General features: G+C 50.0%; 1 protein-coding gene across 6 annotated transcripts; it reads left to right on the top strand.

Annotated features, from left to right (window-relative positions):
• Positions 1 to 411: 411 nt before the first annotated feature.
• Positions 412 to 24,934, top strand: GDAP1L1 (ganglioside induced differentiation associated protein 1 like 1). Of its 6 annotated transcripts, none has more exons than XR_005722562.1 (7): positions 412 to 732; positions 7,862 to 8,054; positions 9,223 to 9,396; positions 14,364 to 14,461; positions 15,195 to 15,309; positions 23,479 to 24,156; positions 24,254 to 24,934. XR_005722562.1 is itself a non-coding variant. In XM_040249003.1 (6 exons), exons 1-6 carry the CDS (start codon positions 553 to 555, stop codon positions 23,820 to 23,822), a joined length of 1,104 nt encoding a protein of 367 aa, XP_040104937.1. In that variant the 5' UTR covers positions 412 to 552; the 3' UTR covers positions 23,823 to 24,934. The 6 variants fall into 6 exon arrangements, 2 of the variants coding, with proteins under 2 accessions (XP_040104937.1, XP_040104936.1); XR_005722561.1 differs by having other exon boundaries at positions 415 to 732; positions 15,195 to 15,327; XM_040249003.1 differs by having other exon boundaries at positions 23,479 to 24,934.
• The last annotated feature ends 1,081 nt before the right edge of the window (positions 24,935 to 26,015 follow it).

Genomic DNA, 26,015 nt, shown 5'->3' with positions numbered 1-26,015 from the left:
TCTGGACACACAGGAAGTGCTATGCAAGTGTTCGTTCAATAGATCATAATGTGTTCTCTTTAACCCCTAAAGATCTTTCTGGAGAAAAGTTAGAAAATAACAGCTTCAGAAAGAAACCAGCTATTTCCAGACTCTAATTGATAAAAGGAATGGATTCCTATAATTCCAGCGGTCCCATTTGCCTTTTAGAAGATTGAGAGGCAGAATGTGTTTGCAATGGTGGAATCTTCGGCAGGTGACTGGCCAGACTGGAGCTGCTTGGGGGCATGGTCCACTTTCCTATGGCGCCTCGCACCCTTCCACCGAGCTTGACCGAGGACTGACGACTTTTCCGACACGGGCCAGGGGCGGGCCAAGGGGAGGAGGAGGGAGTGAGCTCTTGGGATCCCCTCGCCCCTCCCCCGCGAGCCCAGTGAGTAATGACATTCACGGGGAAGGGAGGGAGCGAGCGAGCGAAGGAGAGGGGCAGGCTCGGCGAGGCCATGTGATGCTGGTCGAGAGAGCCGCTGCCGCCGAAGCCTCCTGCTTTCCTCCCTCTGATTTCGGGCTGTCATGGCGACCCCCAACAACCTGACCCCCACCAACTGCAGCTGGTGGCCCATCTCGGCGCTGGAGAGCGATGCGGCGAAGCCGGCGGAGGCCCCCGACGCACCCGAAGCGGCCAGCCACGCCCATTGGCCCAAGGAGAGCCTGGTTCTGTACCACTGGACTCAGTCCTTCAGCTCACAGAAGGTAGCCTGGAGGGAGCCGGGGAACCCGATGCGCCCCGCGGCTGGGAGACTTGGGGGAGGGGACCCTGGAGGGTTTAAGAATCTGAAGATCTGCTAGAGACTGGAGGGTAGAATCTGGGGTTGGGGGACCCGGAGGACGGGGGACGCTGGGCTGCTCTCCGGGGAGGTGACTGGCCCTGTCTTGGGCCCCAGGAGCACCGACCCTCATCCTAGGCACAGCCATACTGCCTCTTTCCCTCCCAGAAAGACCCGATCTGTTGGAGGGCTGAGAAGAGAGACAAAGGCAAGGGGAAGGGAATGGGCACTGCTGGGAAGGCGGCCTGTTGGAGGGGGCGGCTGCTGCGGGGAGGGGGAGGAGCGCTTCCTGGGGTCCAGCCTCCAGCCCCAGTCCCATAGCAGGCCTGCCCTCTGCGCTTCTATCCCGATACCACAGGCTTTCGGGTCAAAGCTCCCTTGCCTCTCTGTCCGGCCGGGGGACTTCTGATTGGGGTTTGAAGGGTCTGACCCTAGCCCTCCCCTTATACCCCCTAATTTAAGCTGAGAAGCAACGAGTTAACCCATCTCCCCAAACCTCAGCTCGGCCCATAAGAGGTGTTTTCTGCTCTTAAAGGCACAGACAACCCCACGGCCCTTTCTCAGACTCAGGGGAGCTGGAAGGTGGTTGGGAATCCAACCCGGTGTTAAGTTATCGGGGTTCCCGCTTTCTAGGGGTGAGGTCCGAATCCCGCGCCTGTAAGACCCGGGCACCTCTAGGGGCGCAATCTCCAACCCTGGGCTGTCCCATCTATGAGGCACAAATTCAGCACCATGGCCAGGTCCCAGCAGCCGGGTCCTGGTGGAGCCTACGGGTCACCCGTTGCCTGACCCTTCCACTTCTCCCTGGAAGATCCTTCTGTTCCACTCACGTATTTTCCAGATGGAGAAATAGATGCCTTAAAGTGAAATGGCCTTGGAACCAGTCTTTGGTTTGATTTTGGGGTTCGGGCGCAGTTTTCATCATCTGGAAAATGAAATAATAATAATTATAGCTATTTCCTCTAATTGCAACCCCTTCTCAGGCTTGCTGAGAGGGTTGTTGAAAAGGTGTTATAGCTCATAGTTTTACACTTATTCAGTCGCTAAGTCGTGTTCTACACTGGCACGAGTCACACATGAGCATACATTACTGTTTCAAACACAGAACACTGGGTCCAACCTCAAAGATTTTGATTCAGTAGATCTGGAGTGGGGCCAGAGATGCTGCCCGCTAACAGACTACCAGGTGATGCTGATGAAGCTGGTCCACTGACTCTCCTTTGAGTAGTTCCCAGTTTAAAGTACAAACTCTGAGGCCAGTCAGTCCCCAGCAGGAGAGCCATCTCCCCCAATAATTCACCATGGATTTTTTGGTAGGTCATTTTGCCTCCCCCAAAGCCTCAGTTTTATAATCTGTAAAATGGAGCTAATGGCAGTACCTTCTATAGAGGGCTATTTGTGATGGTGAAATGAGATGAGGCACAAAAAGTGCTGATAACAGTGCCTGGCACGAGATCAGGGCTCTGTTGATAATGATATCACTAAAGTGTTAGGTAAAGGAGGAGATGGAGTTAACCAAGGTCACGCGGGGACTCGTCCATAAATTCTAAACATGCGTGCTGAACACCTACTGCACGCCAGACTCGACAAAGTTGCTGGGGATTTGGGAATGAGTCAGACCCACTTCCAGATGCCAGGATCTCCTCCTCCTCCAGAACCTCAGGAGCCAATCCCCAGTGTCCAGGACTGGACAGGGGGTTGGGGGTGGCACCTCCCATCACCATTTCCCGAGGAAGCCTCCTGAGTATTTCTTATTCAGGATGAGCTCAGCTCAGGGCTAGGTTGCCCCCTAAGTCAAGGATGGGACCACCCACTGCAATCCCATTTGTGACCAAGCCTCTGACAAAGGCATTCTGCTGCCTCTGCTGCCAGGGCCTTCTCCTTGCCCAGGTGCCCATGGTGGGTTCTAGAGGTAGTGCAGCCTGACAGAAAGCTCTTGGGCTGTGCAGTCAGATGGTCCTGGCTTCCGGTTTCATCTGGAGTGCTCATGGGCTGTGTGACCTTGGACAAGTCACTTCACCTCCTCTGTGCCTCTATATCCTCCTCTGGAAAGGGGCACATTTACATCTGGCTCTGCAGGATTTCTGCGGGATTCAGAGGACATGGACACGTGTTAAGTGTCAGGCACACAGCAGGAGCTTAGCATTGCCTTCTTTCCCATCAGTCCTAAAGGGCCCTGCCTGTATGCACAGCAGTTTCCAGAGGGCCCTCCCAGACATGGCAGAAGGCAAGTAAATGGGCTCTACCTGCCGCTCTGGCCTTGCTTTCCAAGCTCCTGGGCACTGGCGCCCCAGTCCTGTCCATGCTGCCCTTGGCCATGTTCCAGCTCCACCCCCACTCCCAGGAGTTCCACAGGCGAGGACTGCACAACCCACCACCCCTCTGCTCAGAAGTCTGCAGTGGCTCCCAAGTCTCTCTGGGAAAAAGCCAGAGTTGTCATAATGGCCTCAGGCCCTCCTGCAGGATCTAACCTTGCCTGGTCGTGGAATCCTCATCAATCGGGGGAAGCCTATGAACTTTTCTCAGAGTAGTGTTTTTAACTGAGTAACATCAATACATAGGAGCATTGGATTAGAAAGAAAACCAGTCCTACCAAAGTACAGCTACTGGCATATTTTCCAAAAAGAAATAATTACATAATAATATGTGTTTCTGTATGAACCCATCGTATCACATGATCGAGTGGCAGGACTGATGACTACTGTAACGTTGAAATCGTGACAGTTATAACTGCAGCAACTGTGAAGTGATGACAGTATCTGATTCCTAGTGGTGACAATATTGCAGGCACTGCTGACTCTACCATGCTTTGTCGCCTACACTCATAATTGAAGAGAATGCTAAGTGTCAGCCTGAGATGACTGAAAATAAACCTGTAATTTTCCCATCCTAGTTCAAGGACTCCCTGATTTTATTCCTAGACCTCTGGGTCTAGGAATCTCCATTAAAAATCCCTGTGCACGACTCTTCCTGATCCCCTCTCCTCTGTCTCCCATACACCCTGCTGCAGTCATTCTGCCCATCTCATCATTTCTCAAAAATTTCAGACATCTCCACCTCAGGGCCTTTGCACAGGCTGTCCCCTCTGCCTGGAACTCACTTCTTCAGATCACTGCTTGAATTACCCCTTCACTTTGTTCTTTGCTCAAATGTCACCTTCTCAGAGAGGCCTGCCCTGATGGATCACACTATTGGTGTGTTTTTTTTGGCTGCCCTGGGTCTTCGTTACAGTGCATGGGCCCCTCTAGTTTCAGAGCACTGACGCTACTGCAGGCAGGCGCAGTGGTTTCAACACAGGCACTCGAGTTGTGGCGTGTGCACTTAGTTGCCCCACGGCCTGTGGGATCTCAGTTCCCCATCCAGGGATCGAACCTGCATCCCCTGCACTAGTAGGCAGATTGTTAACCACCGGGAAGTCCCTGGATCACCCTATTTAAAATGCCCTGGACCCCCAATTTCCCGTACCTTGCTCTACTTTTTTTCTTTTTTTCCCAATGAACTCACTATCTTTTGACACACTATCTCATTTTAACTGCTCGTCTTCTGTCTGCACCCATTAGAATGTCAGCTCCCCATGGGCAGTTACCTTTGTTTTGTTCACTGCTGAGTTTTGAGTGCTTAGAACAAGACCTGGCACAGAGTAAGCATTCAGTAAATAAGTGCTGAAAAAGGGCTCATTTGTAAGCTTCAAGATGTTATATTAAAAGGCATTTGATTCTGTAAGCCTAAAACTGCTCTAAGAAATAAAGCTTATTAATTTTTTTCAAAAAACTATTTGAGACAAATAAACTACGGTTCAGAGACCCCAAGTGTCTTTTACAAAGTCACACAGCAACTAAGTGGCTGGACAGAGACACCAACCCAGCCCATCACTGTTTGTTCAAGGGCCTGGGTGAAGGGGGACAGTGCCTAACCATGACAGTGAAGCACCAGCAGGTGAATTCCAGGCACCCACAGGGGAGACAGTTTGCCCAGATATGGCTGATGCCTGAGTGGTGACCACCTGAGTCTGACCCAGCCTCCAAGAGGCAGAGATGGCAGATGGCCTTGATGGCTGCATGCCCTTCCCCGGGGCCTGGCTTCCTCCCACACTCTCCTCCCCCGCAGGACGGCACATGGCTGTGGCCTGCAGCGCAGCTAAAGGAGAAAGTCTCCTTGGCTGCTTGCCAGCGTGACCCCGAAGCAGCTCCACGCAGGACTGCTGTTCCTCTAAAGATAGTCCCCTCCCCAGGCAGGAGTCCCACCACCAGGCATCCTCACTGAAGTTCAGGAACAAAGCCCTGGGAGCAGACGCCCTGCCAGGATGCACCATCAAATGTCTGGACCTGCCAAGGGCAAAGGCCTGATTTAGTTTCTGTTTCCATACATCCAGAGATCCCAGCCTGACCCAGAGGCTGGATGGCCCGGCGGAGCCCACCAGGATGGGCTGGAGGGGAATGGTTGGTTGGGTTCCAGCAGAACTGCAGCCTCGACTGCCCTACAGCTCCTACAGGACACGGGCACCACCCATGAGCTCCAAGATACACATATAAATGCTTTCCTTCATGCCCACTCACACTTATACACACACAGGCACACACACTTATATTCACACTCATGTACACATGCTCACACAAGACCGGATGCTCACACTGATTTGTATCCATGCCCACCCACACTCGTGCACACACATGCGCAGACACTTGCTCACTTACACAGCTGCCACTCAGACACATGCACACACACTCACCCGACTAGACCTACCAACTGCCACCCTGGCACTTCCTCTGCCACAGTCCCCGCCCCCCACCATCTGAGAACCAGCAGTTCCCACCTTCTGCCCAGGAGGGCAGAGCCAGCCCTGTCTCCCGCAGGATCTGGAGGTAGCATCAGCTCAAAGCAGGGCCATGGGACACTCTGAGAACATGGAGCTCAGCCTTTCATTTTACTAACAGTTAAAAGGAGGTCCAGAAAGGGGCAGCAGTAGTTCCACGGTCACACAGCACTGCCGTGGCAGAGCCAGGCTGAGGACCTGAGTCGCTGCCTCCCCATCCCGCCCACAGGGCCTACTTTTGGCTACTGTAGCAAATGAATCTGGGTGAGGGCTGGGGGTTTCAAGGGCTGATTACCCCCTTCTTCCCCACAGTCCAGCACACAGAAGGGGTTGTTCATGTTAGCTCTGAGGGTGGGGCATCAAGTACGCTAAGACATCAACCAGGAATGCAGGGTAGGGCAGTGTGTGTGTGTGTGTCTGTGTGTGTGATAACAGTGATGTTGGAACCCATGTATTAACCTCTCACACTGGGACTTTATCCATGTCATTCCACCTCAACCTTTTGCCAGCCTTGAAGGAGTAGAATTCATTCTTCATTTCACAGAAGCTAGGGATCAGAGAGGTCAAGTGACTTGCCCAAAGTCACACAGCAAATAAGTAGCAGAGTCGGCCTTCAAGTTCAGGTCTGTCTGCCTAGTCTAATTCAAGGAGCCAAGGCACACATTACCCCTACAGTATGCCAGGCACTGTTCCACGGGGACTAATCTATCTAATCCTCACAATAACCCTCTGAGGAATTTACTCGTGAGACTTCCATTGAACAGATGAGGAAACTGAGGCACACAGATGGAGAGCTACTTGTAAAGCCAAGAAAGAAAGAAAGAAAGTGAAGTCGCTCAGTCATGTCTGACTCTTTGCAACCCCATGGGCTCCAGCTTACCAAGCTCCTCCACCCATGGAACTTTCCAGGCAAGAATACTGGAGTGGGTTGCCATTTCCTTCTCCAGCAATTAAGTACTAGCACTCGGACTTTAACTGGCACAGTCTGGCACGCAGCTCAACATTTTGACTATAACACCATGTTGGCTCTTCTGGGAGCTTACCTCTCGGCATCTGGGAGGAAGACTGGGGACGCCCAGGCTCAGGAGTTACCACCTAGGTATGGAGGGGCGTCATCAACCTGTACTTCTCTTGGGATGCCTTCTCTTTCTCCTGGGCTGGAGACAGAAGTAGGGAGAGCTTGTAGGCATGGATCTTGCCATCCTTTTGCTGGGGGACCTTGGACAAGCCCAGATTTCTCTCTGAGTCTCAGTCCACAGGGAGAGGACAGTTGGACTAGGTGGTCATTAACCATCTCCCAGCTCAGAACTGTTGGGCTGGATCAGGAGCAAGCTAGCCTCAAAACTCTCCATTAGCATCTACCAGCTCCAGTGTTTGTCTGGGACCCTCTGGACCTTAGGGAAGGAGCCCGGAAAGGGCAGGTCCAAGACTTTCTAGAAGGAGCCCCCAGGGCAGAGAACACTAGTCTGGGAGTCAGGAACCTTCTAGTTTTAGGTCGACTGCCAAAGTGGCTGTGTGGCTTTGAGTAAGTTAGTTGCCCTCTCTGGGCTTTCATTTTCTCATCAAGAAAAACAGGGAGATGGTCCCCGCTCTGCCACCCTATGGAAGGCTGTTGTGGGCATCCAACGACCAGATAGGAAGGTGTTTGGGGACAATAAAGGGCTAGGCTGATGTCAGCAAATTCTTTTCACTTCACTTTAGATTTCTCAAATCATTTGAGCAATTTTGCTGTTGATTATGATGATGATGAGAAATTCTGTAAATTTCCTGGTCAGATTCACATTTGGAGGCCAGGCTGAGAGTCCAATCCTGATAATGAGAATCATGAATTAAGTGCTTTCTATGTACCAGACACTGTGTCGGTGCTATTATTAATACTTCAATTCTGCAACAACAACAAAAAAATCTGAAGCCCAGAAAGTGTAAGGAATTTGCCCAAACACATAGCAGAGCCAGAAATCCTATCCCAGCTAAGCCCAACTGTGACTCCCAGCTCCCTAACCATCAGTCAGCACTGCCCCTGGTCCCCAGGGCAGGGTTGTCTTCCTCTCTCCACCAGGCACCAGGCCCCCAGGAGGTGCGTCACCCCGTCCTGCGCCCCAGGGGCCCAGGAACGGGTTCCAGCAACATGTCCCCTCCGGTGTGTGACCTCTGAGCCCTCTTCCTGCACGCCCTGCCCCACCTGGGCAGAGGATCCCCATGTGTCTGCCGGCCCTCCCCGCTCTGACCCTGGCGCCTGCAGGTGCGGCTGGTCATCGCCGAGAAGGGCCTGGCGTGTGAGGAGCGGGACGTGAGCCTGCCGCAGAGCCAGCACAAGGAGCCCTGGTTCATGCGGCTCAACCTGGGCGAGGAGGTGCCCGTTATCATCCACCGCGACAACATCATCAGCGACTACGACCAGATCATCGACTACGTGGAGCGCACGTTCACTGGAGGTACGGCGGCCGCGCAGGCCCAGACAGCGCCCCGAAAGCTCGGAAAACCTGGGAACCCACCCCCCCAACCCCCGACCCAGGCCTGGTCTCCCCGACAAGGAACCACGGGCTACAGGCTGGGCTCAGATACCCCCTCCAGGATCCTCAGATCCCCGAAGACCCCCACTTGGAGGGCTGGGGCTGTAGCCTCCTCCCAGGAACTCAGGAGTCACAGACTGGGCTACAGACCCTCCCGAGACCCCCAGGCCTGAGCAGGGTCCAGACCCCCTTCTAAGTCCCCACAGACAGGACCCAGATCACCCAGGGAGGCCAGGGTTCGGCGAGGACCCTGAAAGCATAGTCAGAACCAACAGACTCTCCGGGAAGCCGGAGACCAGCTCGGATACCCAAGAACTTTCCAGAGGTGAGCAGGGCCCAGCACCTCAGAGCCCCCAGGTCCTTCTCCACCCCCTACCTGTTCCTTCCTTCCCTCTGGCCCTGCTCAAGTTCAGCAGTTCAGTCCCTGGGGAGACGGGCCCAGATGCGCAGTGTTTAAAAAAATATATGAATTAGTTGCCAACATTTAAAAATCAAGGATGTTTCAGTTTCAAACATCCAGGATTCCAACTTCTCCTCAAGTCTGGCAACACTAGGCCTAGACTCCCACCTGAAAACAGGCCTGGGCAGGTGAGGAGCTGCCCCTTGAAGGACAGTCTGGCAGGGCTCCCTGGAGGAGAGGTAGGCGGGCAGGACCACTGGCGTCCCCTGTTAGCCTGGTAAGGACTTTATCCCAAGAGTCAAGGAAAGGGGGTGGGCCCAAGAAAGTGTTAGTCGCTCAGTCATGTCCAACTCTGTGTGACCCCATGGACTGTAGCCCGCCAGACTCCTCTGTCCGTGGGACTCTCCAGGCAAGAATACTGGGGTGGGTTGCCACACCCTCGTCCAGGGGATCTTCCCGACCCAGGGATTGAACCAGCATCTCTTATATCCCCTGCATTTCCAGGCAGGTTCTTTACCACTAGCATCGCCTGGGAAGTCAAGGAGAGGGAGTGGGCCCCAGGCTGCTGGATAATTCGCGGTTCCAGGATGCTGAGGTTGGGGGCTGTGGTGCCAGAGGCTGAATCAGGGGGGCGGGAGGCCCAAGACTGGGCCCTCCATCCCCTCCCCAGCCCCGCGCTATGCCCCGCAGAGCATGTGGTGGCGCTGATGCCGGAGGCGGGCAGCCCGCAGCACGCACGCGTGCTGCACTACCGCGAGCTGCTGGACTCGCTGCCCATGGACGCCTACACGCACGGCTGCATTCTGCACCCCGAGCTCACCACCGACTCCATGATCCCCAAGTACGCCACGGCCGAGATCCGCAGTGAGTGCCGGGCGCGGGGGTGGGGCCGCAGGACCCTCCGGTAACCTTGGCTCAGCCCCTCTCCTCCCTCTAAAGCCATCCTCACCCCTCCTCCTCCATCCTCACCCCTCCTCCTCTTCCTATTTCTGTGTCTCTTACTCACTTTCTTCCTTTCATTTCTCCTCTTTTTACTCCTTCTCTCCTCTTCCCCGTGGATATCTCTCTCCATCCCTGTGTCTGTTTGTTCATTTCTCTATCTCACTCTGGGTCTGTCTGATTCTCTCTCTCTCTCTGGCTTTCCATCTCACTCACCCTGTTTTGAACTGAATGTCTCTCCATCTCTGACAGTTCCCCTTTCTTGTCCCCCTCTCCTGCCCCCTTCCTCTTGTCCTGCTATCCCATACAGAGGCTATTCGGCTGTCTGTCACCCCAGAGGCTTGTCTGTCCATGGGAGCGTGGACACTTCTCCAAAGGCGTCCCAGCCCCAGACACCTGGGGTTGGCAGCCCAGGGCATTGAGTGATTCCAGCTGGCATCACCAAGGATGACTGCCCAGATATTGCAAGGCCCCCAATGGAGTCTCTGATTTCTGATTAGTCTATCACCCGTGTACTGTCATAACTGCCAGCTTGAATATGTCCACAGCCTATGTTATCCTTTTTTTTTTCAGTACTCAGTAAATAAGGGTTGGATGAAATCAGATCATCCCTCAACAACTGTTTACAGACTTTGGTCCAGGGTCTATGCAGACACCATGGGGTCCTATACACAGAGGAAGCGTGATGAGTCTAAGTAGATAATAGATGCTTGGTAAATGGTCACTTCCTCTCTCTCAAGGGAACAAGGCTCATATCTGAAGGTGAGGCAGATTGTGGAACTTGATTTCATCCTTTTAGAGTGCCCCTGAACAACACTCAGGATTTGTCTATATTGTCCTGTCCCCAGTGAATCAACAACATTTTTGAGGTCTTCTATGACAGGCCTTGATAGGGGGCTGGGGACAGAAGGGGACTGTCACAGCATCTACCCTCCCAGGGTCATAGTTTCCTGGAAGCAGAAAGACAAATAACTAGGTAATTATAATGCAAGACTAAGTAAATTTGAACAGCCTCTCAGGAGAGCAGTCTGGCACTCTGTATCGAATATTAAAAGGCCCACACCTTTGGAGATTGTCCTGCAATGACAATCGGAAGTGTGAGCCAAAGAAGTATGTACAAAGATATGCATTGCAGCCTAGGAGCTAACAGCAAGAAGCTGGAGATAACCTAGTTGTCCATGATCTGGGGAAATGAATGCATGAATGTGCACGCATGCTCAGTCATGTCTGACTCTTTGTGACCCTATGGACTGTAGCCCCCTCAGCTCTTCTGTTCATGGGGTTTTCCAGGCAAGAATACTGGACTAGGTTCTCCAAGGGATCTTCCCAACCCAGGGATCCAACTGGAGTCTCCTGTGTCCCCTGCATTGGCAGGCAGATTATTTACCTGCTGAGTCATCAGGGAAATAACCTTGTTGTCCATGATGTGGGGAACAGGTAGATAAATTCTATTTCTTACAAACAATGGACCATTGTGCAGCTGTTAAAAAATAATAGGCATATTAGTAAAGAGGAAGAAAGTGAAGCATCCAATGCTATCATTTGTATATGTAAAAGGGGGTCCAATGGATACACAAGTGCTTGCAAACACAAAGCGTATTTCTGGAAGGATGCATGAGAAGACTAAGGGAGCAGGACTAAGGGACTGCAGATTGAGAGAAGAGAGATTTACTTTTCTCTCTGCATTCTTTAATATTGTTTGAATTCTCAAGCAAGTATGCAGGTATAGTCTGTTCAGGACTAATCGATTTAAATTTTTCTAATCTAGTACCAATCAGTGTTATGATAAAGGGAACACAAGAGGCTGGGGCTAAAGGAGATGCCCATCCCAGCCTCTGGGGTCGTAGAGGGCTTCTGGAAGGCAGCAATATTCAAGGATGACCAGGAACTAGAAAGGGAAATAGAAGAGAGAATCCTTTCAGGTTCAGGGATAGGAGAGAGCATGGTGTGAAACCGAAGGACACTTAATGGGGTTGGTGTATATAGCCCAGTGGGGGTAGGTGTGGTCCTGCTGTGAATCTAGGGATAGGACTGGCTGATCTGGAATTTTATCTGATTAGCAGCAGAGAAACAGTGGTGGAAAGTGACAGGATCAGATTCACATTTTATAAAAATCATTCAACAGAAAGAAGAGTGGGTGGGACAGTTAAAGGGTCCTGGCTGTCATCTAGGTGAGCAATGATGCTGGTCTGGACTAGGTGGAAGGAGTTCCTAAGTGCTTCTGAAAGATAGACGTGCTCCCCCATCCTGTCCTGAATTATTTGAAGGTACCTAGAAGGCACTGGGGTGCAGAGAGGATCTCAAGACTCCAGCCCAGCTGAGGGAGAGAGGAAGGACCTCACAGGAGGCAGAAGTCATTCTGCAGTGACCCCTCCCCCATCCCAATTAGTCAAATGTCTTTCCTTGGCTTGGTCTGCCCTCCTGGGGTCTAAAGAAAGCCACATGGGCAGCCTTGGGTGACTGGCAAGAGGAGAAAATACTGTCCTTGAACTTCAAACTCATAAAACATCAATGAGACTTAATATTGCCCCATAGCTGAAAGATCTGGGAAGTGTGCTTGCTGATATCAGGCCAGGAGATAGGATGGTGGACAGTGAAACCTCAGAAGCAGAAGGTGAACAATTGCAGTCACTCATTTATTTTCTCATTCTGTTCCATGCATTCATTCAGAAACTCCTGTTCTGTGCCAGGCCTGTACTGGTTTTTGAGGGAACAGAGATGAATCAGATATATTCACTGTTCTCCAGATACTCAGGTTCTGGTGGGGGACATGCACATCCAGAGATAAGTACACTGGCATCAAAATCTCCATGTACAGCAGTACATGTTGTGCACTGAACAAGTCAAGGGGTGGGGCACTTTTCACATAGACCACAATGTGAATAGATTTGTGTAATGGCAGCTGATTAATGTGTTTGCATTCTCTGAAAATCTGTACAGCATACACTGGAGGACAAAGAGACCTAGAGGATCAGGAAGGGTTTCATAGAAGAGGTGATCTTGAGCTGAATCTGGAAGGGGAGTTTCAGGAATACAGGAGAAGGCCCTTCCAGGAAGAAGAAGCAGTCAGAGCAAAGGCCTAGAGGTTTGGAATGATCTGGACATTCAGGGAGTACTCAGCATTTGGAGGGGCTGAAATGTTACCATAGGGGGACAGAGGCAGTTGGGGGAACTCAGTGGAAGAAGATGGAGTTGGTAAGGGAAGAGGAGGTGATCCTGCTGCATCTTTTAAGGCAAGTTGAAGAGCTTGAACATTTTCTGAGGGCAGTGAGGAGCAACAGATGGCTTTTCAGCTGGGAGTGGTGTAGTCAGGTGTGTGTTTGAGGAGGGTCTCTCTGGCAGAACCAGGGAGAAGGGCTTGGAGGGGAGAGAGTGCTGGTGACTGGGGGTAGGTCACAGCATCCAGGCAAGAGATCAGTGGAGCAAGGGAGGTCTGATAAAGGCAAGTCAGAAAAATGAAAGGGAGAAGTTAAACGTGAGAAAGATTAAATAGGAAAATCAACAGAAACTGTGACAGATTTGGTTTGCGGAGGAAGGAGAAGGCAGAGTTGAGGACAACCCCCAGTAATCTGGGCTTCCCAGGTGGCACTACTGGTAAAGAACCCACCTGCCAATGCAGGAGACCTAAGAGACGCAGGTTCGATCCCTGGGTCAGGAAGATCTGCTGAGAAGGGCGTGGCCAGCCTCTCCAGTATTCTTGCCTGAGAACTCCATGGCCAGAGGAGCCCGGCAGGCTATGGTCCGTTGGGTTGCAAGGAGTCAGACATGACTGAAGTGACTTAGCACACACACACACACCCAGGCATCTGGCTTGGCTTAGTGTGGGGCAAGCGTGCTGCAGTTTGGGCAGTAGGCAAACAAGGAGCAGGTGGAACAGAGAAGGTGATGGGGTTGGTTGGGTGACGATGAGTTTGAGGAGCCCAAGAGATGTCCAAATGGAGTTGGGGCTCAGGGGAGAAGGCAGGTCAAGTTTATGCACCACCTGACCCACTGTGTCCCAGAATTCTGGAGAAATTCTACCCCACACATGGAATCTGTTCCACAGGATCTTATCCCACTTAATCTTTCCACCTCCTCTTGTAAAACCCATGGCTCACAGTTAGACTTTTTAAGGTAGATTACCAGAGAGTTCCTCTCTCCCATGAAGAATAATTCTATGATGCTGCCTTGAATTCCATCACTGCCCCATGTTCCACCACTGGCTTTTTTGGCATCTTTAAAAAGCCAGTTTTCCCAGAAAACACGGTCAGTATGTCCCTATATCTTCAGGGAAGTTCCCTCACCAGAAGTGCACACCCGGCTCTCTTATGATTTTCCGTTTGTTTAACTGAACAAGTTTTTCCTTGTGGGTTACAGTGAGTGAGCACCAGACTGAGAGTCAGACGGATCCAGCTTCAAAATCTCTGCTTGTTGTTTACTAGTTGTGTTACGTTATTCAGCCCCCCTGAACTTGTTTCTTCACTACAGAAAGGGGTGGTGGAAATGTAAACTGAAGTAGGAGCTTGTCCAGGTTTAGGGTGACATTCATTTCTGGCCAAACTCCCATCCCTCAGAGTCTCCTCCTCCTTGAGCTTTCTTGATACCTTGTGCCCCAGGCAGGTGGCCCTCTGGGTCCCACAGTATCCTTTCATTCTTCATTAGAGGTTGGCCATGCTATGTCATAGATATCTCTTAAGGGTCTGTCTCTCCCACTAGCCTGAGCCTAAGGCAGGATGGCATCTCATCCATCCCTATGTCCTGGCCTGAAGTGACATAGTGTCTGCTGGTTATGCCTGTTGATATTGTTACTTTCCAGACTAGTGTTTGAGTGGGACCTATTCCAAGGTGTGGGGGAAGGGAAAGGAAAAGCACCAGGTATCAGATGAATGGGACTTTTCCTATTCTTTCCCCAGGACATTTAGCCAATGCCACCACGGACCTCATGAGATTGGACCATGAAGAGGAGCCCCAGCTCTCTGAGCCCTACCTTTCTAAACAGAAGAAGCTTATGGTGAGTGCCCCTAGGTCTGCTCATTCCCCTCTCCCACTGTCTTTTCCATGGAAGAGAAGAACTGGGAGAAGCTGGTTCTAAGTAGAAATCATTTGATGACCTGAAATAGGAAAACCACTGGCTTGCTTTTCCAATCCTGTCTCCTCTGTCATTTACTGGCTCTTTGACCTTGAGCAAGTCACTGTGCGCCTGGAACCTCCCTCTCCTCATGTCTTCAGTTGTATCTCTAAGAGCAGAGCTTAGTACTGAGGTTCTTGGGTAAATGTAGTATTGAGGGAGTGCTTTAAGGAGAACCCAGTAAGGATGGGGTAGGAATGAAGAAGGATCCAAGTTCACCTGATCTGGACCTTAAAGGGTACCACAAAGTCACCTTGAACAAAGGGATAAACTTTTATACTCTTGTATTAGCCATTGGCCCAAGTATTTCTCAAATATTTCCAGGAAACTCCTTTTTGGCCAAAAGCAGTTCTCTGGAGAAGGGGCAGCTTTGAGCCACTATCAACCAGCTTTTACACCCATGAAAGGGATCTGGTCAGGACAGCTAAGCTCACCAGGCTGCTGTGAGCAGCCGATGAGGCTGCTTTGTAATGTTGGGGTATCCAATACACTTGAGGCATTATTTGGAGACTGGGTTTGCAGAAGAGGGTTTGGACCAAGATTCTTCCATCCCTGGTCATCTTTGCCCTATTGAAGCCAACTGAGCTCCTCTAACTCCTGCCTGTCCTGCCCGCAGGCCAAGATCTTGGAACACGATGACGTGAGCTACCTGAAGAAGATCCTGGGGGAGCTGGCCATGGTGCTGGACCAGATCGAGGCTGAGCTGGAGAAGAGGAAGCTTGAGAACGAGGGTGGGTGCCAGTTCTGGGGTAGGTGAGTGCTGGAGCTCATCCAGCCCACCCTGTCTATGTCTCAGCATCTTTTCCCCAAAGAACTCAGAGGACTGTCCAGGTAGTTAGGATCACAGGCCACAGAGTCAGAAAACCTAGGTTTAAGTCCTAGGTTGGCCACTTGCTAGTTGAATGGCCCTGGGCCAGGTGCTTCACCTCCCTGAACCTCAGTTCCCTGTCTATAAAATGGGGATAATAATAAGACCTACTTCAGAGAGATGCCGTGACATTGCATGAGATTACACATGTAGAATGCTTAAGTCAGCGTTTCGCACACAGTAGGTATTTAATAAAGGTTCAGTGATTCATGGGGTCACAAAGAGTCGGACATGACTGAGCGACTGAACTGAACTGAATGAGATGGTGGTGGTGGTGATGGTGGTGACCCTTATGCTACCCACCTTCCCCACTGAAGGATGAATTATGGCTCCTTCATGCTGTAGCCATACGTCTAGGCTCATCCAGACTCTCTGATCTTGACTCTTTCTATTCTCAAGTGCGACTCTTCTTGGGACCCTAAGCATGCCAGCCTCATTTCCACCTCCACATCTTTGCACCTGCCACTCTTCCAGGCTGGGGTACCCTCTCCATACCACTCTGCTCCTTGTCTTCATTTATCCACCATCTTTGCCATCACCTTCTTCAAATTTCATTCTGAACTTTCCCATTTTGCTCTATTTTAGGCAGCCTGTTAGTCCGGTCTCCTCAACAATGCAAATTTGTGGAAGCCATGCAATTTGCATTGCTACACTTACAGCTTCACACACACACATAGATGTCTATTTGGAGAGGTTCTGGAGCACAGTATTCTAAAAGACAGGTGTAGAGTCAGACAGATTCAAATTAGGGTTCCAGCTTTGCTGCTTATACTGTGTGACTTGGACAAATTTCTTTCCCTGTTGGAGCCTCAGTTTCCTCATCTGTGAAACAGGATGTGTGTGCACGTGCACAGTCGCTTCAGTCGTATCTGACTCTTTGCAACCCCATGGACCGCAGCCCGCCAGGCTCCTCTGTCCATGGGATTCTCCAGGCATGAACACTGGAGCGGGTTGCCATGTCCCCCTCCAGGCGATCTTCCCAGGGATTGAACCACATCCCCTGTGGCCCCTGCACTGCAGGTGGATTCTTTACCTCTGAGCCACCAGGGAAGCCCAAAATAGGATGGTAATAGTACAGTTTAAAACCGTAACTCCATCCTGTTGAACTCTTTAAAAAGTGAAAAGCACTCAGCACAGTGTTTAGAACAAACTAGTTTATTATATGTGACAGCTAAAGTCATGTGCATTCTTCAGATGAGAAAACTGAGGCTCAGAGAGGTAAAGTGACTTGCTCAAGGTCACACAGCTCTTAAATGGCATAGTTAGGACAAGAACAGCTTCCTTTTTGGTGGGTCCAATGTTCGTCCAGCATTTCACAGCTGAGGCTCCAAGTGCAAGGCACACACAGGTACCTAAGGTCCTAAACAGGGACATGGTCATGCATGCTGAAACCACTTGTCATACATCCTTTCTACAAAAAAAAGTGCTGTATGGCTAAATGAGTAAAAAGAATATATGTTGAGTTGGCCAAAAAGTTCATTTGGTTTGTCCCCATGATATTATGGAAAAACTTGAATGAACTTTTTTGACCAACCTGATACCTCAAGAAGGAATTTTCTCATTTCTTTCTGAGAGGGTGCTGAAGAAGGGCTATTATGGAAGAGTGTTCAGGGGCCACTGGACTTAGCTGGACTTCATGTTGCCCATCATCTGGAAGGCTAAGCAAGACTAAGTGGAATGATGGTCACAGGGATTCTGAGAGCAGCAAGAGAGCAAAGACCCAGTGTGCAGACACATATTAACCATCTTCTTGTGTCACACTGACTAAAGCCCCATTGGCTAAAGCAAGTGACACAGCAGAGCTAGAATTTAACAGGTGGAAGGTTGGATTCTGCCTCTTGGTGGCAGAATCAGTAAAGCCTTTGTGAAGGGGCGTGCCTGCAAGAATAGGAGGAATTTGTGGCTGTGGCTGTTTCTGCAGTCTCCTTGGGGTGTGGTGTTCTGATTTTACTTTTAGTGGATTTCAAGGGAGACAGAAGCACAGATGAGGTGGTGGTGGCTAGGACTGAGCTGGTGGCCATGGAGACAGAAGGCATGAAAGACTCCAGAGGTATTTTGGAGATTAAAATGGGCAAGAACTTGCTGAAAGGTTGAGGGTGTCGGGGGAAGGGTGGAGAGTAAAAGGGGAGAAAGGAATCCAAGAGGACTTCTGAGGTCTTGGTCTGAGTTACTGATGATACCATTTCCTGATATGGGCAAGAGGGACCCAAGAGTTCAGTTTGGGACACAGTGAGTTTGAGATGCTTTTGCAGCACCCAAGAGGGCATGTCACGTAAGCTATTAGATATTCCAGTCTGACTTTCAAAGGAGAGGTCAGAATTTGGAGATGGAAATTTGTGAGTCTTCAGCATATCCTTGGGTTTTTTGGTTTTGTTATTTATCTACTTATTTTGGCCATGCAGCTTGTAGGATCTTGGTTCCCTGACCAGCGATTGAACCCACACCCTTGGCAGCGAAAGCATGGAGTTCTCACCACTGAACCGCTAGGGAATTCCCATTTATGTTGTGATTCAAGTTATAGAATTGGATAATGTCATGTAGAGGATAGTGGAGAGAGAAAGATGCATCAAGACCTGCTTATTAGTTATTTATTGCTTATACCAAACTGTTCCCAAACTCAGCAGCTTAAACAAAAAGCTTTTGTCATAGCACACATTTTTCTGTGAATCGGGAATTTTGGAGCAGCTTGGCTGAGTGGTTCTAATTTGGGGTTGCATGATGCAGGCTGCAGTCCAGCTGTTGGCTGGGGCTGCAACATCGGAGATGGCTCATTCACGGGGGTCTTGTCTAGAGGTCTCAGTTGTCGGTGGCTGATGCCAGGAGACCTCGATTCCTACGTGGGCATCTTATTAGGGCTGCTTGAGCTTCTTCACCACAGAGCAGCTGGTTTTCCCCTGAGTGAGTGACCCCAGAGAGAGAGAAGCGGAAGAAGCCACGTTATCTTGTATGATCTACCCTTGAAAGTCATTCTGTCACTTCTGCCACATTCTGTTCATTCAAAGCCAGTCATTAAATACAGCCCATATTCAAGGGCAAGAAAATTAGGCTCCACAAAAGAGATAAGTATCAAGTAATCTTGGACATATTTTTTCTTTTTCTTTTTAAATTGAAGTATAGTTGATCCACAACATTATATTAGTTTCAGGCAACGTTATATTAGTTTCAAGCAATTTACCTTCTGAGCCACCAGGGAAGTCAGTTTCAGGTATACAGCATAGTAACTCAGTTTTTTTTACGGATGTACTCCATCAAAAGTCTTTACAGGGTAATGGCCATAATTGTCTGTGCTATACAGTATATCTTTTTTGCTTATCTATGCGATACATAGAAATTTGCATCTCTTAATCCCATACCCCTAATTTGCCCCTCCCCCTTCCTTCCCCCCTTTGGTAACCACTAGGGTTTTTTTAATTAATTAATTAGCTGTTTTGGGCTGCTCTGGGTCTTCACTGCTGCAAGCGGGCTTTCACTAGTTGCTGTGCACAGGCTTCTCCCTGCGGTGGCTTCTCTCGTTGCAGCTCGAGGGCTCTATGGCCTGTGGGTTCAGTTGTGGTGCACGGGCTTAATTGCTCCACGGCATGTGGGATATTCTGGGATTAGGGATTGAACCCGTGTCCCCTGCACTGGCAGGCAGATTCTTAACCACTGGACAACCAGGAAAGTTCAACCACTAGTTTATTTTCTCTCTCCTTTATGGAAAGACATTCTATTTTATTACTTATTTGGCTGCACTGGGTCTTAGTTGCACCATGCGGGATCTCCGATCTTCGTTACCACATGCGAGATCTTTAGTTGCTGCATTTGAACACTTAGCTGTGGCACACGGGATCTAGTTCCCTGACCAAGGATCGAACCCAGGGCCCTCTGCATTGGGAGTGCAGAGATTTAGCCACTAGAACACCAGGGAAGTCCCAGGAATGGACATTCTTAAATAGTGACACACATGTACATGCTTCCAAACATCTGTCTGCAGGCAAACACCAGATGCACATGGGTGTACACTTCACTCACACATGTGGTAATCCAGCCCACTTCATGGACACAGATACCCACGTGTGCAGCTGTCTACATGCCTGTACACAATCAGCTGCATGGATCTGAACAGACATTCGCATGGCTAAACATACACACCATGCAGGTTGCAGACACATAGGTCCACACACAGACCCAAATAAAAATGCACCCACTGAAAGGAGATTGTGTGTCTGTAGAAATACATACAGATGTGCACATTTGCACATAGAAAGAAGCGGCTTAATGCAGTGGTTATAAGCACAGGCTCTGGAACCAGATGGCCTGGGTTCAAATCCACACTCTGCTCTGCCACTTACTAGCTGTGTGGCTTCTACTAAGTTACTTAACCTCTCTGGGCTTCAAATTCTGTGAAACAGGGATAATAACAGCACCTATTTGATTGGATTGATGTGTGGATTAAGGAAATGAAACCACACTCTCCTGGTTCGTCTCACACTTCACAGACTGCCTTGTCGTGCACCATCACTAGTTTCTCTCATTGCTCAATATCTAAACCTTGGCTTGTCCCACGGCTTAGTCCTTGGTCCTGTTCTCAAATCTGTCTACACTCATCCAGTGCATACCCCAGCACTTCCATCCCTTGGTCCTGCCTCCTCTCACTGTCCGTCACCCTGATCATGATCTTACCCCTCTTCTTACACAGCAGTAATTCCCTGATCCATCATTATTGGCAGCCCCTTGTCTGCACCTTCAGCTCCCTTATCCCTCTCCTACTTCATCACACTTTGCAAAACCTCAGTTCAGTTCAGTTCAGTTCAGTCGCTCAGCTGTGTCCGATTCTTTGCGACCCCATGGACTGCAACACGCTAGGCCTCCCTGTCCATCACCAACTCTCAGAGCTTGCTCAAACTCATGTCCATGAAGCCGGTGATGCCATCCAAACATCTCATCCTCTCTCGCCCCTTCTCCTCCTGCCTTTAATCTTTCTTAGCATCAGGGTCTTTTCCAAAGAGTCAGTTCTTCGCATCAGGTGGCCAAAGTATTGGAGTTCAGCTTCAGTATCAGTCCTTCCAATGAATATTGAGGACTAATTTCCTTTAGGATGGACTGGTTGGATCTCCTTGCAGTCCAAGGGACTCTCAAGAGTCTTCTCCAACACCACAGTTCAAAAGCAGCAATTCTTTGGCACTCAGGTTTCTATTTTATAGTCCAACTCTCACATCCATATATGACTACTGGGAAACCATAACTTTGACTAGACGGACCTTTGTTGGCAAAGTAATATCTCTGCTTTTTAATATGATGTCTAGGTTAACCCCGTGGACTATACAGTCCATGGAATTCTCCAGGCGAGAATACTGGAGTGGGTAGCTTTTTCTCTTCTCCAGCAGACCTTCCCAACCCAGGAATCGAACTGCTTTCAAAACCTCAGATCACTCTCCACCTATTCAGCCTATACCCAGGAGCCTAAACATGGCTGGAGAAATGTACAAGGATGGTGGCTGATCTTTATTTCTTTCTTTTTTATGATTATTTATTTGGCTGTGCCAAGTCTTGGTTACAGCACATGTAATCTTTGGAGCCACATGTGGTATCTTTAATTGCAGCATTTGAACTCTTAGTTGCAGCACGTGGGATCTAGTTCCTTGATCAGGAATTCAACCTGGGCCCCCTGCATTGGGAATGCAGAGTCTTAGCCACTGGACCACCAGGGAAGTTCCTGGCAGGTCTCATTTTGAACTCATGACCACTAGCCTTAGATGGCCTTCCTGCAGCCCCAGGCCTCTCACTGCCTCCTCTTAGGATGGCAATTTACTGCCTCTCCTTTCTCCTGAACCCTCCAGCTGCTTCTCCCACATCCTCACTCTCAACTCACCCCCGTAGCTACCCTCCCAGCAGTCCTAGTGCCTGTGCGTACACTGTATTTTATCGATTCTAAGATGCATCTTTGTTAAATCACGTCAACATCCCTGAAATTGGAAGGTTCTCAGTAGTTTAATTGGCATTGCTTGTTCTCTCTCGGGTGGATGTCTTACATTTGAAACTTAGAATTAGAAACTTAGATGTCTTGAAAGACAGTGCTGTACTCCCTCTTGTTACCAAGGATGAACTGTTTTTGAACTAGCTAAGCCCAGTCCCTTCCCTGTGTACTGGATGCCACCCACGCTCATCCACTCAAGGACAACCACAGAAGTAATTCTCTCCACTTTCTCCTGTAGCATCTCTTCCCCTCTTGGCTCAATCATTCCCATCAACTTTTTTTTTTTTTCTTCCAACTTACGAAAACACTCTTGACCCATCTCATAGTATCGGTGTATCCTTCCCATTACAGCAGAACTCTTTGGAAGGGTGACTTTTGCTCAATGTCTCCATTTCCCTTCCTCTCTTTCTCTCTTGGACTCCCTCCAGCCAGGCTTTCATTGTCAGCATCTACTCTAGCTGTTCTTGTCAAGGTCAACAGCCGCTGAATGCAATCTCCAGGTCTCAGCCTCCCCTTCTGTGACCTTCCGGCAGCGTCTGACCTCAGCTGAGCCCTCTCTCCCTGGCACACTTTCTTATCTTGGCTTCTAGGGCACTGCCCTTTCCTGGGTCATCTCCCACCCCATAGGCTGCTCCTTCTCATGCTGCTTCGCTGGTTGCTTCTTGTTGCCCAAGATCTCAATCGTGATGCCCCCAAAGCTCCATCCTTGGTCCCGTTCTCAGCTCTGTCTCCACTCATGCCCTGGATGATGCCACGCACCTGTGCCTCTAACTGCAGACACATCATCTCTCCTCAGAAGTCTCATGAGCACCTGGAAGGTTCCATAGTCAAGAACAAGCTTTTGATCAGAGCCTTCATTACATTTTAGTTCCTCTTCCCATGAAACCACGAACCTCTTGAGGGAAGACATTGTGTCTTATCACATCTTCATGACCAGCACACACGCTCAGTTGTGTCTGACTCTTTGCGACCCATGGAACATACCACCAAATACACATTTTAGATGTTTTAAATTATTAATTAATTAATTGACTGCACTGGCTCTTCATTGCTGCAAATAGGCTTTATCTAGCTGCAGTAAGTAGGGGCTACTCTCTAATTTCGGTGCGCAGGCTTCTCGTGGTGGCTTCGCTTGTTGCAAAGCATAGGTAAGTAGGTGCTCAGGCTTCAGTAGCTGTGGCACACAGGCTTAGCTGCCCAGCGGCACGTGGAATCATCCCAGACTAGGGATCAAACGCATGTCCCCTGCCTTGTCAGGTGACTTCTTTACCACTGAGCCACCAGGGAAGCCCAGAGCTTCAACTTTTACTCTGACCATGACAGGGAGTCATTACAGGGCTTTGATCAGAGAGAAGGACATGATCTGACTTAGGGTTTAACAGGATTCCTCTGACTACTGTGCTGAGAATAGACTCTAGGGAGTCAAAGGCAAAAGATAGTGATTGTTAGGACCAGGGTGGTAACAGTGGAAGTAACATCCAACTTCGGATGTTTTTTGAAAGTAAAGTGGATGGGAAGTGCTGCCAAAGTGTATGTGGGTGTGAAACAAAGAGAAGAATTCAATGCGGCATGAGGCTTTGGACCCGAATAACTGAATGGACAGAGGTGCTGTTACTGATGTGTGGATGAGTGTGGTGGATTTGGGGTGAGGATCAGGAATTCAGCTTTGGACTTGTCCAGTTTGAAACACCCAGTGAACAGACAAGTAGAGCTGGAAAATAAGCAGTGTGATAGGTGAGTCCAGAGTTTAAATAATCTTCCTGACTTAGGGATCAAACCTGGGCCTCTTACATCTCCTCCATCGGCAGGTGGATTCTTTTACCCCTGTGCCACCTGGAAAGCCCCTAAATACATATATTTGCATTTATCAAGTCAGCTGATCTAAAAGAAAAGAGTAATATAAGAAGTATATGCATATGGCCAAAATCATGAAAGAAGTACAGGAGTGGGTGACCTTGGGGAAACACTATGGCCGGCAGACAGAAGCCAGAGGTGTAAGTGATGAGAGAGAAGGGAGTTATGGGGGGACAGAAGCTGAGCCTGCCCCAACGCCATCTTGTCTCTCTTCCACTCCAGGGCAGAAATGCGAGCTGTGGCTCTGCGGCTGTGCCTTCACCCTTGCGGATGTCCTCCTGGGAGCCACCCTGCACCGCCTCAAATTCCTGGGACTGTCCAAGAAATACTGGGAAGACGGCAGCCGGCCCAACCTGCAGTCCTTCTTCGAGAGGGTCCAGAAACGCTTTGCCTTCCGGAAGGTTCTGGGCGACATCCACACCACTCTGCTGTCGGCGGTCATCCCCAACGCGTTCCGGCTGGTCAAGCGGAAGCCGCCATCCTTCTTTGGGGCGTCCTTTCTCATGGGCTCCCTGGGAGGGATGGGCTACTTTGCCTACTGGTACCTCAAGAAAAAATACATCTAAAGCCAGGCCCCGGGCTTGGTGTCTGACTGCCGCTGTCTCTGTGCTGTGCGATTCCCCACGAGCTCTCGGTAACACACCGTCTCGTCTCACGAACACTTGGACAGCCCCCTCCCACCCCTTGTTTGGAGTAATTCTAGAGTCAGTGTGAAAACATTCCATAGTTTAGGAGTAGATATTGCCAATGCCATGAGTTGAGGCCACGCCTCTACTAAAGGAGAAAAAGAATGAGTGGGAAAGAGAGAGAGAAAGGAAAAACAAAAACACGAATGCCTTTTTTTGTTTGTTTTGATTCAAGGTCTCAAGATGGAACTGTGGGGACTAGTTGGGATCTGAGGTGAGTCCCAGGCCATTTCATTCACCAGGGCCCAAATTCTGGGAGGTGCTGGGGGCTCAGAGGGCCTGACCCTCGCCTCCTCTTCCCTCTTGCCCAGGGAAACTCTTCCACGGGACAAAGCCAACATCAAGACTCGACTCTTCTAAGCGGTACTTCCGGGTGGGGCTGGAGACCCGGAAACCCGCATGGGAGACCCCTGAAGATCGGCTCAGGGGCTTCATTCTTCTCCTGGACCTGAACTGAGTCAGCACTGGCTGAAGCCAAGGCAGTGACATCCAACCAGAGGCTGTGTCTGGGACCGATGCCACAAGCAAACCCTGCCATTCCCCTCTTGATTTGAGCAGAGCGCTTGGTCTGGCGCCTTACCAGAAGTTCCTGAAGGCAGCGTCCATCCCATCCTCCTCTTTCCACCTGGAGTTGAGTTTTCCCGCCGTGTGAGGTAGACCTTCAGTAAAAGCCATGTTGACCATCTCTTGGAAGTTCAGCCCTGGCCAGAGTGTTGGGTTTGGAGATGGATGGTCCTTGGGTCCCTTCTCCTGCCTCTGCCAAAGCCATCTCTGTCGATGCCTGCCTTCCCCATCACTCTCGGGGCTTCCTCCGAGCCCCACCATGTCTCGGGCCGGGGCGGGGGGGGGGCTCTCTCTGTATCCACGCTGCCAGCCCCCAGGGCATCTCACTTCCCTGTGCCTTTTGCATGTTGGGAAAGGGTCTGGTGTCACTGCCGCTCATGCTTAGAAACCACTGAAAGCCCCCAATAAAGCATCCAGGAGGAGCCACCGCTTTTCATTTCTAAACCTGAGCTGTCCATCTAGCTCTGGTTCTCAGATGTCAGGGCTAGAGGGGTAGAGACACAACATTCAGACTCTGTGAACCTGATTCTCCCGACTCTGTCACCAGTTTTGACCATCTCACTTCTATAAAGAAAGAGGAAATGACTGATGGCTTTGGGGGATCCCAAGGCTTGAGCTGGAGAGACCAGGTTTTATCTGATATGAAAGGATAGAGAGGATATTAGAGCCCCTGTCCAGTATTTTAAGGCCCCGTCGTGAAAGAGGGCCAGGTGACTTCCGATCTTGGTTCAAGGCTAAGAATTTAATTGCTGGGTCTCACCCAGTTGCAAAGGAGGCTGGGAAATGTAGTCCCTGGTTGGCCAGCCTATTGCTCAGGAAGGAGAGAACAGATTATAAGGAGAAACTGAATGAGAAGAGGCACAGACAGACTTCTGGAGAGAACTGTAGACTCAAAGCCTCTGTGAGCTCCCACCTCCCTGTTCTACACATGCAGAAACTGAAGCCTTGGATGGGCACATGCCTGGTTTGGTCAGGATCCCACTATGAGTGAGCTAGAGAGCCAAGTGAGAGCTAGGGTGTGGACAAGAGTCAACATGCAAACGATTACTCAGAACCCATCCATTGCTGAACCTTCTGTGAGGTCCCTTGGAGGGATGCAGAGATGAAGAGGAGGTGGGGCTATCAGAGTTCAGTCTAGTCATGAAGACAGACACCACCACCAGCACCAGGACTGTGGTATTGGGTGCCCCCAGTGTTTACACTGTTGAGAAAGTCTCTCCAGCATTCACAGAAAGATGCTGTTGGGCAGGACAGTAAGCGCTGCTGAAGGTCATGTTGTGTCGTCTTCAGCTCATTGGCTGTTCATTGCCAAAGTCACAGAATCTACTGCCCAGGTCATAACAGCATATTTCCGAAGACCTACTTGGTTCTTCTCTTGCAACCTGGGCCCACATTGCCTAAAACTCTTAGTTTTCTCATCTCTCAATGGAGCTGATAACAGTAGCTGCCATCCTTTGAGTCCTAACCAGGAACTAGGAAATTCACAGAAATTATCTCTAACACTGCAAA

The sequence above is a fragment of the Oryx dammah genome, unplaced genomic scaffold (genome assembly GCF_014754425.2).
Source record: "Oryx dammah isolate SB20612 unplaced genomic scaffold, SCBI_Odam_1.1 HiC_scaffold_10, whole genome shotgun sequence".
In the NCBI taxonomy this organism is placed as follows: Eukaryota; Metazoa; Chordata; class Mammalia; order Artiodactyla; family Bovidae; genus Oryx; species Oryx dammah.
This window is presented reverse-complemented; position numbering and strand designations above follow the sequence as displayed.